The sequence below is a fragment of the Trichosurus vulpecula genome, chromosome 7 (genome assembly GCF_011100635.1).
Source record: "Trichosurus vulpecula isolate mTriVul1 chromosome 7, mTriVul1.pri, whole genome shotgun sequence".
Taxonomy (NCBI): Eukaryota; Metazoa; Chordata; class Mammalia; order Diprotodontia; family Phalangeridae; genus Trichosurus; species Trichosurus vulpecula.
The window spans coordinates 129,581,275-129,598,918 of NC_050579.1; the positions used below are offsets into that span (position 1 = coordinate 129,581,275).

Here is a 17,644-nt window from a genome sequence, read left to right on the forward strand (position 1 = left end):
CAAAGGATAGAATACACTTCCACTAGGAGACAGATAGGTCTTGAACAAAGAACAGGAAATATTTCTGAAGCTGACCTAGCCAGTTCTCAAAAAGCAAAATGACTGACAGGATCTTCCCCTCTCGAGGGGAGTGGCTACCCTCTCTGGCAGAGAACATCTAGGACAGTTAGCAATGAGTCTCCCCTCTCTGGCGGGAACAACTTTCTTTGTTCAGCACCCTATAAAAGTCATCATGTGGGACAGTCACATTGGAACCTCACCCATGGGGAGGACGCTTTGCCTGGGGTTACATTCAGAAGGGATTCACGGAAGTGGCTGTAAAAGACGGGATTCTCAAGCTTAGGAAAAGTTTTGGTGTAGGTGGTGAACGTACATATCTTGTATGTTATATGTGTCTTTTTGTCGGTATCGCTGCGTGAACTGTGTTTGTTAGGAATTGTTGTGATTAATGTGGTTGTGGGGTTAAAAGAGTATTTCCCCTGTCTTTCAATAAAAAGCTTTGTTCTATTGGGAGTGTGCCTTATTGCCAGCGTGAATCCGAATCCGAACCTAACCTAGCTTAATCGAACTGACCTTGGGCAAGTCACTTAACCCCAATCGTCCTGTCTTCCCCCCTCAAAAAAAAAAGAAAAAAAAAGATACACTAAGAGAGGCAGCCTGGCAGAATGGATAGAGGGTAGGCCTTGAGATCTGAAAAATCTAGGTTAACTTCCTGCCTTTGACACATACTTGCCTTTATGGCCACAAGCCAAAAAGCCTTTACCTCTCAGGGCCCAGGCAATGATATGAGATTATATTATATGAGCTAACACTGTCAGTAAAGGTGAAATTTCTGTAAGAAATGGCCCCCATTGGGGGCAGCTAGGTGGCATAATGAGTAGAGCACTGGCCCTGGAGTCAGGAGGACCTGAGTTCAAATCCAGGCTCAGACACTTGACACTTACTCGCTGTGTGACCTTGGGCAAGTTACTTAACCACCAATTGCCTCACTTCCCACTCCAAAAAAAGAAAAAAAATGGCCCCTATACAGATGAAATCATAGGTTTAAGCACCCTACCTTTCTCTCCCCTGCCCCTGCATGGAATTATTTGTAAAACAAAACAAAAAACATTGAACCAAAATAATCAAAAGTAATACAAATTTAGAAACCTTACCTCCATACTTTTAAATTCATTGTCATAACCATGGGTACCACCTCCACAATTATAATCTTTACTTCTGAAAAATAATAATAAAAATAAGATTTAGCACTCTGATATTAATATAATGATGTTGAAATTTTACAACTGTAAATAAGATTTTGTTATTACACAGTATGAGTGTATATACCAACAATAATATAAACACATTTTTCCTGCACAGATAAATTACCATAGAAAAACTTCTGAAAGAATCTGTGTATAATTGTAGGTAAGATGTTTGAGGAAGATAGGTGGAAGAGAACAAAGAAGAAATTTTTTTTTCATTAAAATAAAATTAGATTTTTTTATTCTAGTCATACTATGCTTTCTCTGCAGGTAGATGAAAATCCTATATTTTCAAGTAGGAATACAACATTACATTACTGAAGAATGACTGAAACCTAGGTTAGCAGAACCATAGGTGCTATGAAACAATTCATAGCATTATAAATACACACATACACACTCTCACACTCATGCACACACCACACACATATCTATACAAACACACAAATGCACACACACACAGACCTGGCAAGCCACCTAATCCAATCTCCCCATGACAAGTAAATTCCCCAAAGTAGTAATATTTACAAAAGCAGTGATATTTATAAAGGTAGTAAATATCAGAGGTAGGATTCAAACCCAGGCCCTCTGACTCCAAATCCAATATTCTTTCCACTGTACCACATCCACCTAAGCTTTTTAACCATAAAGCTTACTTGATTACAAATGAATTGCTAACATTTAATTTTTATCTTTTAAGTATTTTAGCAACAAATCCTCAGAATTTGCTTAGAGAAATATTCCTTCCTTCCCTGATCAAAACTTTACAACAACAATCCTACTATTTTTCCTAAAATTAGAAGCTCAGATGAAATTAGGGAATAAAACTAAATGTTATCAAATAACTTCATTTTAAACTGATAAGTGATATTCTCAATCAAGGTTTAGAAAATTAGAATCAAAAAACAAAAAACACCTAGAATGGCTCCTTCCTCTCTCCCTACTCTGATATTACCACAATCCCAACCAGAAATTCCACTGCTCTGCCCTTTTGTACTGAAATAGAAAAGGAAAAAAGAAAAAGAGAAGGGGAAAAAAGGAAGCTAAAAGGGGAAAGCAGTGGGGTTTTTGTATTTATTCCCCTCTCATTCCTCATTTCAAAAATTTACCGCTTGTTTTGCTCGAGATTCAGTTTGTATTGTTATTAGTCACACTAGATAACTGGTTTATGTGGAGATAAAAAGGGTACGCTGATTCAAAACACGGATTCTCTTTGCTTATACCTCCTACATTTTCAGGTCATTGGGATGGATAAAGTAAATTTTGCTTTGTGCATTTATATCCAAAGCTCTAATGTGCCTCTCAGAGAGAAAGGAAACAATTAATGTCCTTTGAATTAGAGTATGTGGAAAATTTATACTAAATTGATGCTTCATGTATCCTTTAATTTGCAAAATAACATTCTGTTTCTTGAGCTTCTCACACAGTCCTTGGAGTCACAACTTTAGTCAAAAGCACAGGATTCAAACAGAACAGAAGTCTGCCCCTTTCTTCACTGGTTTTCAGAAAGAGATTATGTTTTTTTTCTTTAGCTATTCTGACTGTACACAAAGACCATTCTTTCTACATTCTTCTTTCTGAGTTCTGCTAGTGTAGCTATTGAAATTTCCATAGGAAAAAAAAATGAGAAAATGATCACAGAATCAAAGAATCTTAGAGGCATATAGTACCTCACAGGTCATCTAGTCCAACCTGTATCAGAACAGGAATCTCCTCGACAGAATTCCTGACAAGTGGTCATCTAATCTCAGATTAAAAACCTCCAATAATAGTGGATTTATTATCTCCAATGTCAGCCCATTTTTTCTACTTTTGTAGAGTTCTACTGGGTAGGAAGTTTTTCCTTATGGTGTTGGAACTTAGTTTTGACAGAAGTCCAAGGGACTAGGAGAACAATTTACGCTACATGGTGCATGGAAGAGTGACCAATTAGCTGAAAGGCATATAGCAGGTTGAAGGTATTTCAGTCAAAGACCTTTTTCTCTTCCCTGATTGACCTTCTACTGTGTTTCTAGGGTTGCTGCTCCAAACTTATTTTTCTTTGCTCAAGCTCACAGTATCACTTGAATGTCCATTTCAGTTGACATTACCTTTTATTTATTGATAAAATCTAGGCCATCCTGGAGTTCTCTCTTCTCTCCCATAATTACATCTCAAAACCCCTCTGTCTCCCTACCTTTCCTCTCCACCTTAGTTCCAGTCACTGAGGAAGAGGTGAACTTTCTCTTAGCCAAGGTCAACCCTTCTGTTTAATTCCTGATCCAGGGGTGTGCTGGTAAAACCTCTCCAGAAAAAAAAATGCATGCACAGCACACTTTTAAGTTTAATTTGTATTATTAACATTTTATCCATCACTTTCTTAAGTCTCAATCAACAAAACAACATAATCAAGCCTTAGTTTGTAGCATTTGTTAATTTCTGAGATGCAAACGCTTACACTGAAAAATTAACAATCAGCTCTGAGTTAGTTTGAACTGCCTTTAGCACTAATCTCATTCTAGCCCTACCTACCAACTCCATCCTTACTGCCTACAAATGTGTCTAGGCTAGCCTAAAACAAAAGACAGAAAACTTTCACTTGACTGTCATTCCCTCAAGCTATCATTCTGTATATTTATCTTCTATCTTTTCTTGACAAATGTCTAGAATGTATCAATCTGTACTTACTGTCTTAACCTCCTCAGCACTTACTCATGCCTCAGACTCTTGCAATTCATGATCAGTGTGCCCAAAATAGAACTCATTTTTCCTTCATGCTAAACCTGCCTGTCCTCTAACTTACTCTTTTTAGAAAGGGCATCACAATCCTCTTAGCCACCCAGTCAGAGCCATGACTTGGGGAAGTCCACCAGAGGTTTCCCTAGGGTGGAAAATCGAGGGCTCCCTCAGCACTGGTCCTGGGTATCCTTCTCCTGTCCAAAGAAGGGTAATTGTGATTGCTGTCACAGAGTACAAATTCTTTCCCTGACCAAGGCAGCCTCCCCTTTCTAAGGTATCAGCATTTATATAGTCGATCAGGTTCACAACCTTAAAGTTAGCTTTGACTCTTCTCTTTCTTTCATACCCCACACCAAATTAGTTAACATCTCTCTTTCATCTATCCCATTCTTTCCACTCACATGACCATCAACCTAGTTCAAGCTCTAGTCATCTCTTATGTGAAATAGTAACACAATAACCTCTTAATTGGCCTCTTTGCTTCCAATCTCTTCTTTGGTCAATCTTCTGCTACACAACTGTCATTATAATCTTGCTACGGCAACAATTGTATCTGCCGGTTCTTTCAATAGACTGGAATAGAGTTCATTCAGATCAGTGAAATGAACTTAGGAAGAACATCCAAATGTCTTCTTGTCATATCTTCATTTATCTTTTGGTGACAATTCCTTTTTAACCATTACTCTTCTATACAACTTAATTTGAAACATCTTCCTTGGTAGAAGCAAAACCTGTTTCAGCAGCTCTTCCTTCTCTTTGCCATCTGTACACATCATCCCACATTCCCCCAGTGAACCTGTCTCTTCTCTTCTCTAATATGTTCTTTACACCCATCACAGTTAAAAAGAAAAAAAAAACTGCTGTCCTTAGTATCCAATTCCATCTTTAGCTCATTTTGAGCTTTGGTACCTCTGACAGTACTCTAATTCAGATGTGCTATTCTTATATTCATTCCAGTTCTCATATTTGTAAATATTATGTTTCTTTCCTCTGTCATATCGCAGATACTTCCCAGCTTCTCATGTCTCATGTCCTGGCCACTCATATTACCAACATTAACTTCAGTGGACATCCACAAATACATAGTAAAATGTTCCAATTTACTATCAGTTTGTCCTCTGTATTTGGATGGTTTTATTTTTTAATTATTGTAATAAATTGTTTTGTTTTGGTTTTTTAAAGCCAATGTTTGGGACTTGATGTGTTTTACTCACAATATTAATAGTTAATAGATCAAGATGTGATTCTGGTTATGAGGTCGTTTATACTCAAAGAAGACATGGATACCATAAACCAGTGAAAAAATCTGGACATTTCCCTGCCTGCCCACCCCTTCAACCAAATAGAAAACGTTTCTTGTACCTTTGTCACTCTATAAAGCTGCCTGATAAACTTTTACCTGCAGTAGAAAGAACAGTGCTACCTTGTGGTCATTTGGGGGATAGTTCAAGTTTTCCACCCCAGTGGTATCTTAAGACTAGACTTTTTTTTTTTTTTTTTTACCAGTGATCAAGACATACCTGAAATATCAGAAGATATTTCTGGATGTGTCATAGTAATCAAGGCTTTCCTAATTTCTATGGCTGTGTAACAAAAATTGGAACTCTGCAGTTCCTTATTCTTTCTATTTCATGTTTTCTTCCTTTTCTTTCTTGAAGACTTTATCAAAGTCAAGCATAATTTACAAAAATCTAGTCCTTCTATTATCTCTTAGCACATGAAATAATAGATAGAATGCTAGACTTGTAATGAAGAAAACTCAAATTCAAATACTGCCTTAGGAGCTTACTATCTGGCAGTGTGATTGGCAAATCCTTTTAGCCTCTTAGTCTGTTCCTGTATCTCTAAAATGATAACAATAGATAATAATAGCAAGTATGTCACTAGGTTGTTGTGAGGACCAAATGATATAACATACGTAAAAGCACTATATAAATGCTATTAGCTATTATTATTATTCTAAATCTCATCTGCAATAATGCGAGAAGTAATCCTACCAATATTCTTTAGAAATTCTACAAGTCAAGTCAGGAAGTATTTTTTTAAGGGCCTACTATGTGCCAGGTATAAATAAAAATGCCTGGAATTATGAATGAGCCCGTGATTTCATTGGAATAGGGAACTCCCCTACCAAAGTGGCACTGAAATATTAAGCAACTTTCCCAGAGTCCTATAGGCAGGATGTCAAGAGGCCAGTTTTTCCTGACTGCAAAATTGGTTCTCTCCATTATATTTGTTATGCTGCCTCTTATTCCTGACAGGGAATAAAGATTCAAATAAAATTTTATTTCCCCTATAACCATCAGTTTCCTATCTTCTTTCATCACAAGGATGGAAAAAGTCTTGAGAAAAAATTAATCTAATTTGATTTTCGTTTTTCACATAGGGATGAACTTAAAAATTATTCTGTAGCATGACCATGGTCAGTGTTCTTCTGTCTGATGGGGGAACTGCGGGCTTAAGCTTATGACCCATCTATACATATATACAAATACTATATAGAAATCAACCAGGACGCCTTCATCTGTATCCTAAAAATAACAAACTTGGTTGTAATAAAGTAAGAAGGAAAGAAATATGGAGTCAAAAGACCTGGATTAGAATGCCAATTCTGCTGATCATCTATGTGACCTTAGACAAATCACTTAACCTCAAGGTTAAGGTTCCTCATCTATAAAATGAGAGAGATGGATTAAATAATCTCTAGAGTTTCTACCAGATCTAAATCTATGAACCTGTGATATCACTAAACTAATAAACATGAGTGCAGTATGAAAGTGCAGAGCGAAATGTAGCACCATGTTTTATATAATGTCAGAAATACTCATTCCAGCCACCCACTCTCTAATCATATGATCACGACGAGAAGATGAAAATTTGGGTAAATGATGGATGGAAAACATGTGATATTGCTGTTTTAAGAAGTAGGTAAATGATCATACAAACCTTGCTGCCATCCACTGCCGGTCTACAAGGAGCTGAGCTTTGTCAATTCTGTCATTTTTAGCATAATGTAGTCGTTTGGGCAAGTCAGGAGACAGATAGGGCTTAAAATGCTGATCTGCTTTTCGACACTGAAAAACAGGTAAAGATTTCCTCATGAAAACAATTCATACAATGACTACAAGATTATAAACGAAAACAACTAAAAAAGGCCTAAGAATTATGATTGATGCATTTAACAATTGGGATTCCAGAATACTTTTGATGAATCATATATCTTGTCCCTTAGCAGAGAAATGATGGATTAAAGGCACAGAAAGAGACATATGAACATGACCAACATGTGAATTTATTTTGCTTCTCCATATTTATTTTGTGACATGGGAGCAGGGGGAAGCCTTCATTATATTTTCGTTTAGAGCAGAAGACAGTCTTAAGAGAAAGTGAAGGGAAATACCCATGAAAGATAAAGAGCATCAATGAAATGTCCATATTTGTTGATGTTTGTTTAGTGCATGAAAAATAAATGTTTGTAAAAACACATTTCCTAAAAAGAATTTGGTAGGACTCCTTCTTCACCTATTTTCCCAAATAGTCTACAAAGTATTGGAATTAGTTGTTCTTTAAATGTTTGATAGAATTCACATGTAAAACCATCTGGCCCTGGAGATTTTTTCCTAGGGAGTTCGTTGATTGCCTGCTCAATTTCTTTTTCTGATATGGGGTCATTAAGAAATTTCACTTCCTTCTCTGTTAGTCTGGGCAGTTTATGTTTTTGTAGATATTCATCCATATCTCTAAGGTTGTCAAATTTATGGGCATAAAATTGGGCCAAATAATTCCTAATTATTGTTTTGATTTCCTCTTCATTAGAGGTGAACTCACCCTTTTCGTTTTTTATACTGGTAATTTGATTTTCTTCTTTCTTTTTTTAAATCAAATTGGCCAAAGGTTTGTCAATTTTATTGGTTTTTTCATAAAACCAGCTCTTTGTTTTATTTATTAATTCAATAGTTTTCTTGGTTTCAATTTTATTAATCTCTCCTTTGATTTTCAGTATTTCTAATTTGGTATTTAATTGGGGGTTTTCAATTTGCTCTTTTTCTAGCTTTTTCAGCTGTATGCCCAGATCATTGATCTCCTCTTTCCCTATTTTATTCATGTAGGCATTTAGAGATATAAACCTTCCCCTAAGAACTGCTTTTGCTGCATCCCATAAGTTTTGGTATGTTGTTTCATTATTGTCATTCTCTTGAATGAAATTATTAATTGTTTCTCTGATTTGTTCTTTGGCCCACTCACTCTTTAGAATTAAATTATTTAGTTTCCAATTAGTTTTTAGCTTATTTTTCCATGGTACTTTATTAAAAATGATTCTTATTGCATCATGATCTGAAAAGGATGCATGGACTACTTCTGCTTTTCTGCACTGGATTGTGAGGTTTTTATGCCCTAGTACATGGTCAATTTTTGAGTATGTGCCATGTACTTTTGAGAAGAAAGTATATTCCTTTTTATCCCCATTCAGTTTTCTCCAGAGGTCTATCATATGTGCCTTTTCTAAAATTCTGTTTACCTCCTTAACTTTTTTCTTATTTATTTTGAGGTTAGATTTATCAAGTTCAGAAAGGGGGAGGTTGAGGTCTCCCAATATTATAGTTTTGCTGTCTATTTCTTCCTGTAACTCCCTTAACCTCTCCTCTAAGAATTTGTATGCCTTACCACTTGGTGCATATATGTTAAGCAATGATATTGCTTCGTTGTTTATGGTGCCTTTTAGCAGGATATAATGTCCTTCCTTATCTCTTTTAATTAGATCTATCTTTACTTTTGCTTTGTCTGAGATTAGGATTGCTACACCTGCTTTTTTTACTTTAGCTGAGGCACAATATATTTTACTCCAGCCTTTTACCTTAACCCTATGTGTATCCCCCTGTTTCAGATGCGTTTCTTGTAAACAGCATATTGTAGGATTATGGTTTTTAATCCATTCTGCTATCTGCTTCTGTTTTGTGAGAATGTTCATCCCCTGCACGTTCAGGGTTATGATTTCTATCTGTGTCTTTTTCTCCATCCTAATTCCCCCTGTTTATGCTTTTATTTCTCCCTTTCCCCTTCTCCTCCCCAACAAAGTTTTGCTTTTGACCGCCGCTTTCCTCAGTTAACCCTCCCTCTTTATTCCCCTCCCTTATCTTACTGTTACCCACTTGCTACTTCTCCTCTTCCTTCTGCCCTCCCCCCTCCCTTTTCCCCCCTTTCCCTCCCACTTCCCGTAGGACAAGTTAGATTTCTAAACTTATCAGAGTATGTTATTCCCTTCTTGAACTAGATCAGATGACAGTAAAGCTCAAATACTGCTCTTCTCCCTCCCTTCTTTCCCTCTACTATAATATGTTTTTTTGCCACTTCCTTTGGTGTAATTTACCCTTTTCTACTACCTCCTTACCACTTCCCTCATAGCCCTCCCTTTATATCTCTTATTTATATTTTATATCTTTACATCAGTTAATTTATACAGGCATTCACAACCTATGTATATCCCTTTCATTTGTCATAATAGTTGTACCATTCACAAGAATGACTTATATATATGTATATGTATATATATATATATATATATATATATATATATATATATTTATATATATATATATATATATACACATAAAAAACATACATAAGGCAGTTTTCAGAGGAAGAAATTAAAGCTATCTACAGGCATATGGAAAAATGCTCTGGATCGCTGCTGATTAGAGAAATGCAAATCAAAACAACTCTTAGATACCACATCTCTCCTGTCAGATTGGCTAAAATAACAAATCAGGAGAATGATAAATGCTGGAAAGGATGTGGGGAAATTGGAACATTGTTGCATTGCTGGTGGAGTTGTGAGCTGATCCAGCCATTTTGGAGGGCGGTGTGGAACTATGCCCAAAGGGCTATAGAAATGTTCATACCCTTTGACCCAGCAATACCACTTCTAGGGTTGTATCCCAAAGAAATCACGCAAGCGGGAAAAGGACCCATATGTACAAGAATATTTATAGCAGCTCTCTTTGTGATAGCCAAGAATTGGAAAGCAAAGGGATGCCCATCAATTGGGGAATGGCTGAAAAAGCTGTGGTATATGAAGGTGATGGAATACTATTGTGCCATAAGAAATGGGGATGATGCAGACTTCATAACAACCTGGAAAAACCTACACGACATAATGCTGAGTGAGCGGAGCAGAGCCAGGAGAACGTTGTGCACAGCACAGATATGTGGATTCCGTGAGGACCAACCCTGACATACTGCGCTTTTCTCAGCAACTTAAGGGGCAAGGACAACTCCAGGGGACTCACGATGGAGAATGCTATCTTCATCGAGACAAAGAACTGCGAAGTTTGAATACAGACTGAGGCACACTACATGCTCGCCTTTTCTGCTTCTCTTTTGTTTTTGGGGTTTTTTTTTTTTTTTGGTTCTGTTTCTTCTTTCTCATGATTCATTCCATTGGTCAAAATTCTTCTCCACGACTTGACTAGTGCATAAATTAATTCAATGCAAAGTCATACATGACAGTTATATGAGACTCCATGCCATCTTGGGAAGGGAGGGGGGAGGGAGGGGAGAAAAACTGGAACTCAAAACTATGTAGAACCGTGTGTGGTAAACTAAAAATAAAGAAATTTATAAAAAAAAAACAAAAAAAAAAACACATTTCCTCCTGAAACTCACAGCACATGAACATTTCTTGTTACCTGCAAATATGTTCCTGTACTTCTCTGAATGAAGATAGCTAAGGGAGCCTGAAATAGGTGGCCATGTTTTTTTTTTCCTTTGAAGAACTTAAGAAGTAAAGATGATCGAGGGTTAATATACTAGAGATTCTTTCTTGAAGGGCACAAACTGGAGACCTCAGTAGCCAAATAGAAGTCACCAAGGATGGCAAAGTCCACCTTTGCATAAAACTTTTTCTTCCTATTTTCTTACTACCAAAATGAAATTCTCTCTGGGATGAAAGCTACCAAGTTGTAAAGTCTCAAATGTGTGCAGAAGAGTATTGGTAGGGAAAATGAAAGAAATGGTGAGAGGTTCTGACTTAGGAATACTTAGACAGTAAGTTGCCAGCAATTCAGGCTCTAGGTACTAACTAAAAACAAACAAACAAACAAAAAAAGATTGAACCTAAGAAAATAATTAGTACTTACACTGAGGTTTCCAACAATTCCTTGAGAATCAACTGTTTCAAGAGGAAGAAAAAAATTATTTTTAATTGCTAATTATTAAAAAAAATATTCACATGGAGCTTCAGTCATATATTTATTGATGAGATGATGGCTTGGAAAAAATTAACTCAAAAGTTAGGGCTAATTTTTTAGTTGATTTTTAATTCAAAAACTCTTAAGGGTCTTGGCATGGAATAGGGTAAATTTTTATTTAACAGCAGGGTCTAACATGAGGTTATGGAATGTCTTCCTTTCAAAGTTCATAAAAATAGGAGATTGTCATTTAACTTTGTGTGACCCTCCTTCAAAGTTCCATTCCTTTTAATTTAACAAGCACATACTTTAGTTTTACTGCTAGCAGAGTTAAAAGATAGGGTAGAATAAAGGAAGGAATGAGCTTCTTCTCTGTGCTGGGAACTCTGCTAAATACCAAGTAGACAAAATCAAAAGCAAAATAGTTCCTGCCTTCAAGAAACTGACATTTCCTGAAATGTGTAGGAGATGAGACATAATCTCTCAGTTACTCTCGAAAAATTTGATTCTGATTATCTATGCCTCCTAGCTCCCATGGTCATTTACAGAAACTGGTTCACACTTACAAGTAAAATAGTCCACTGGGATATTGCGAGACCGAATGCGAGGGGCAGGTCCTTGATATATATAAAAGTTTACTTCTGAAAAGTAATCAGTCATATATTCCATCTTATCACAATATGTCTGTTCCATTCCTGGAAAAAACAATACAGAGAATTTAGCCAAGTTCTTATTAAATTCAACAATATTAATCATGTCTGTAACATTTACTTATCCATGTACATGTAGTTATCCCTTGGGACAACGTAAGCTCCTTTATGAACTAGATCTCCCCTTCTGTAAAGTATTTTAGAATAATATCCCCCAAAGTCACTAAAGTGCACATACCTTTTGACACAGGCCTATAATCCAGAGAAATTAAAGAAAAAGGATTCATATACACAAACATATCTATCAAAACTCTTTTTGTAGTGGCAAAGAACTGGAAAGTAAAGGGGTGTCCATCACTTGAGAATCAGTTGAATGAATAATGGTATGTAAATTAATATCATACTAGTGCACTATAAGGAATGATGAAAGGCATGGTTTCAAAGAACTGATGCTGAATGAAGTGAGCAAAACCAGAACAATTTACATAATAGCAACATTATAAAGACAAACAACTTTGAAAGGTTTCCCTTTTTTTCCAATGGGAAGAAGGAGGGAGAGAAGTGTGTGGTGTGTGGTGTGTGTGTGTGTGTGTGTGTGTGTGTGTGTGTGTGTGTGTGTAAATTCCCTGGGGGCAAACTAAGTGCTCAATTTTGAGAAGATACCTATTTCTTTTAAAAGTGTACCTGTCTTTAACATGACAACTAGTATATATCTAAAAGGAAGAGCTAACATTTTATGTAATGGGGGTAACTAGAATCTTTTCTGATGAAATTAGGGGTGAAACCAGGATGTCATTTATTAGCACCTATATTTCATTTAATACTAGAAATTCTGAATATAGCAACAAGTCTAAAACAAAAAAGAAACTGAGGAAACATATGTAGGGAAAAAAGAATCAAAATTATTACATTTTGAAGATGATATGATGGTATATTTAAAGAAGCCTAGAAAATCTAGAACTAAAAAATGAATTGAAATAATACCGTAGAGTAGAGCATAAATCCATATAAGTTGACCAGCATTTCTATATAGTACCAATAAAAATCAGCAAGAAGAGACAGAAAGAGAAATTCCATTTAAAGTAACTTTGGAGTCTACCAACCAAGATATACACAAGAACTATATAACTACAACTATAAAACACATTACTTAAAGACAAACCTAAATAGAGAAATAGCAATGGCTCATGGGTAGGATTAGTTGATATAACAAAAATGACAATACTGCTTAATTTATTCAATACCATACCAATCAATTGTTTTATAGAAGTATAACAAATAATAACAAAATTCATAGAGGAAAAAAAGGTTAAGGATCTCAGAGGAAATCATAAAACAAGTGGAAATGAAAGGGGACTAGCAGTACCAGATTACAAGCTGTACTAGAAAATAGAAATTCTCAAAAAAAATTTAGTGCAGATGTAACAATAGAGGGATTGATCAATGGAACAAATGAGATATATAACATACAGAAGCAAATGAACCTAACAGCCAAGTGTTTGATGAATACAAAGATCCCTGCTATTGGGACAAGGCCTCACTGTTTTCTAAACACTTCTGGGAAAATTGGAAATTAGTACAGAAGAAATTAAATTTAGACCAATACCTCACACCCTATGCCAAGATAGGCTCTAAATAGATGCATGACATAGCTATATAACATCATATTAGGAACATATTAGAGAAACATGGAAGAAATTACTTATCTGATCTCTGGATAGATTTACAAAACAAATATCAGCTGGGCCCACTCTCCAGCAAAGGATATCCCCGTATGAATCCAAACCGTTAATTCCCAATCAAACATTGGAAAAACTGGTGCTAATGTGTGTGTGTGTCTGTGCGCATGTGTGTGTGTGTATGGATGTATATAGAAAATCTCTAGCAAATAGGAAGCTTATATACAAGCACTTGAAAAAGTAAAACATATATACACAGAGCTACACATATTAGCAAACAGAATGGTTAAAAAAAGACATCAAAAAGGTATAAAGAGGGATAGAAAAGATTGGAGAAGATAACATCAACATATATGTGAATGGAATGGAATATCAAGTTTTTAAAAAATCATTGAATTAGTAAGGTCTAAGAAAGAAGTTTTATCAACCACCTGTTAACACCTATAATTCTCAGAAGGAGAAGGCATGTGTGTCACAGGAATTAGGTAATAGGAGAAAGAGATGAAGAGTTAGATATTTTATAATGAAAGGAAAAAGAAACAGAGGATGAACAGATCATAACTTACTCAGGCAAGATAAAGAGATAATTTAAATAATGTGGGGAAAGAGAAAACTCACTAGATAAACTAAAAGTTTAATCCTCATTTTAAGAATGCTTTTCTTCATCTTGATCCTTAATACATCAACCCGTTTCATCATCTGTGCCTCATTTTAAGAATAAAAGGTTTACATGAGACATTTTAGAATGTTCCCACTGAAGATGCCAAATTCTTCAGTTTTGTGACCTGTAACCCTCCAGTATGAAAAAACTTCTACAAATTTCACTGAATGAATGCTGATACATTCTGAATGAGGAAAAGTAAAAAGAGTCAAATACAGTTCTGTTCCATTTATTACAATGGTTAATAGGAATGAGCCTATGCATAATGAACCTATAATGAGCCTAGTATTGTATTACTGTACTTCACAGATCAGAAGGATATTGTAGCCACAATTAAGCCCTTTCCTTACATGTAAAGCGAAATAGTTACAGGAATTATGACATGGCAAAACATGCATCTGTGTGCGTGAAGGAAAGGTCCATTTTCAATAGAAATGTGTATCTAATCAAAATTGAGCACTTGGTATTTTCCAGACACTGTCCTCAATGCTGTGAGGAAGCAACACCATTAGGTGAAAAGTCCCTGGGACTGAGAATTAAAAGGACCTGAGTTTGAACCCTGATTGCAAATCACTTCATTTCCCTGGGTCACAGTTTCTTCATCTACAAAAATGAGGGATAAACTAGATGAAAGGCACTAAGATGCATTGAAAAGATTGCCAGACTGGGAGTCACTATAGCATTAATATAAAGCAGGAAGGACCCAAAGAGGTCATATAGTCCAAATTCTTCAATTTAAAGTTGAGGAAACCAAGGTCTAAAAAGGTTAAATGACTTCTTTAAGGTCATACAGGGCAGCTAAGTGGCACAGTGTATAGAGCACTGGGCTTGGAACCAAGAAGACATCTTCATGAGTTCAAATCTGGCCTCAGACACTTACTAGCTGTGTGACCCTGGGCAAGTCACTTAACCCTTTTTGCCTTGGTTGCTTCATCTATAAAATGAGCTAGAGAAGGAAATAGCAAACCACTCCAGCATCTTTGCCAAGAAAACCCCCAAATGGGGTCACAAAGTATCAGACATGAATGAAATAACCAAATAATACAACAAGGTCACACAAGTAGTAGTATTACAGTGATCTAAGACAATTCCAAAAGACTCATGATGGAAAATACTATCCATAGCTAGAGAAAGAACTATGGACTTTGAATGCAGATCAAAGCATGCTATTTTCTCTTTTTTTTTCCTTTCTTGCGGTTTTCCCCTTTTGTTCTGATTCCTCTTTCACAACATGACTAATGTGGAAATATGTTTAATATGATTGTACATCAGATTGCTTGCGGAGCAGGGAGTGAGGGAGAGGGGTGAGGGAGAAAAAAAAATTGGAACTCGAAAACTGTCATTACACATAACTGGGAAAATAAAATACTATTAAGTTGAAAGAAAAACAAAACAAATAGTAGTATTAGAACCAGGATTTGAATCCTAGTCCTAGGGCACCAAAGTCAGCATTCTTTCCATTGTACAACATTGTCTCTCTGGCCTCTGACACATTGACAGGGCCTACCCTGGGCAAGTCCTTTAACCTCTATGAACCTCAGCAAGGTAGCATGATGGAGAGACAGGAAGCAAAATGAGACAGGCAAGCCAAACTACTGACACCATCTCCCCTCAGTCTATGATGGAGATAACCCAAAATTCTGAGCCGAAGAGCCTTGAGAATTAAAGTCCCTCCCAGTCCATCCACTACCATCACCACCAACCTGCTTCCAGCCCTTCTCCTGTAACCATCATCATGCTGGGAAGAAGGGGTCCATCATCCTTACCACCACCAATACCAGCTTCTAACTACCTGCTACCAATGGCCAAGTGAACCTAAGTAACTTGGAAACAGCAGAACCACCACACCACACCATATCCACACCCACAACCTTCCCTCTTCCGCTAGCCCTACTTTGCCACTATACCCTAAAGACCATGGGACCTGTCCATCTAATGCAGGTAAAACCTATAAATGTTATCTCCCCCGTTAAAATGTGAGCTCCTTGAGAACAGGTGTTATTTCTCTTTTCAACTTGTATATGCATTGCTTAGCATAATATTCCACACACAGTAAGGACTTAAGTGTTTTTTCATTCACTCACACATTTAAAAACATGGGAAAATCACACCTATGCTCCTTGTTTATAATGAGATTAGAAGAAATAATATCGATAAAGCACAATATAAAAGTAAGCTATTATTAGTATCATTGACAATTTAAAATTAGAAAAAAAACTTGGTTGGGGAATCAAATCTAATCATTTTAATTGTTTTTCAACCAGTTCTCTATCCATTCAGATAACACTGCTGAATTTATGTTACCAAGACCTAGCACAAATTTTGGCACCTACCAAGTAAATATATGCTGATCCATTTGGCTGATTCTTATTCTAGGGTTATGGTAAGTGTGCACTCTTAGTAGCTATTGTTACTTTGTAAGCTCAATGAACAAATAATAAGTAAGGTAAAGAGCTGCAAAAGAAAACACTAAATGAAGAAACTGAAGAAAGAAATCTTACCATGATCAGTCAGAAGAATGATATTGACGCAGTTGTGTAGGTTCCTTTGTTTTAGCCCCTCCATCAACATTCCAAAGGCCTTATCTACTTTCTCTAAGGCCATAATTACCTGGACAACAAAGACAAAGTTAGCATTTTTCTTCTACAAATTGTATTAGGTAATAAACACCTTACAAGCCACATATCTATCTCAAAAAGCTATTTGCTTTTTAAATGCCTAGCAGACCTATAAATAGCAAGTTTGTTTGTTGTTATTGTTGTTTTTGTCAGAGTAAAGGATCCTAGATGTCAATCAGAAACTAAAGACTAAAGAGGGAGGCAGTCAAAGCTTTGTCCTAGAAGTAAAGCTGAGTTTGAAAGTATGCCTAGGTTTTGGGGAAAGGCAGAAGCTGGGAAAGGAGTGACTTGACTGTGAAACCCTGGAGATGGCAGACTGGAAGGTGATTGCACCATGGGGCAGCTTAGGCCAGGTGAATACAAAATGAGGCATAGAAGGTGTGGCTGCTTCAAGAAGGAAGGACACTCTCCCAGGAAGGAAGACCATTCAGATGCGGGTACCCTGTGGGAGAGCAGAATTAAAGACAGAATGTATGTTTTAAAATGAGAGAGTATTTCAATACATCAGGTCAAATTTCTGCTATTAAAGTTAGGCCATCTAAAGAGAAAAAGGAGAGATCTTGAGTAAAGAAGTTGTGTACGAACTAAATGGTGAGAATAGGGATGAAAAAAATTTTTAATGTTTGCAGGGTGTAACTGAGATTTTTTTCTTTGAAGTCACAGCTATATGAATTTTCCTGCTTTGTCTTTTATACAGATGGCAAGAGATAAAGCTTGTGGAAAGAAGAGAGACTATTCAAAGCATGCCAGAAAAACAAAAAGTCACTGGTGGAAACATCAGCATCACTGTTTATGTTCTAAAACAATACTATTGATAGCTAAATTCCCCTGTGTATAAGACTATGAGTGAAAAAATGATCAATAGTCCTTTCTGGACACATCTG

General features: G+C 36.3%; 1 protein-coding gene across 2 annotated transcripts in view; it reads right to left on the reverse strand.

Moving 5' to 3' along the window:
- ENPP3 (ectonucleotide pyrophosphatase/phosphodiesterase 3) overlaps positions 1 to 17,644 on the reverse strand; it is a 144,226-nt gene that overhangs the window by 44,595 nt on the left and 81,987 nt on the right. For both annotated transcript variants that reach the window (XM_036768022.1, XM_036768023.1), the window contains exons 13-17: positions 16,644 to 16,752; positions 11,719 to 11,847; positions 11,102 to 11,133; positions 6,912 to 7,039; positions 1,155 to 1,218 (exon numbers count right to left, since the gene is read on the reverse strand). In XM_036768022.1, the coding sequence (XP_036623917.1) occupies positions 1,155 to 1,218; positions 6,912 to 7,039; positions 11,102 to 11,133; positions 11,719 to 11,847; positions 16,644 to 16,752 (462 nt within the window). The remainder of the gene's footprint in view (positions 1 to 1,154; positions 1,219 to 6,911; positions 7,040 to 11,101; positions 11,134 to 11,718; positions 11,848 to 16,643; positions 16,753 to 17,644) is intronic.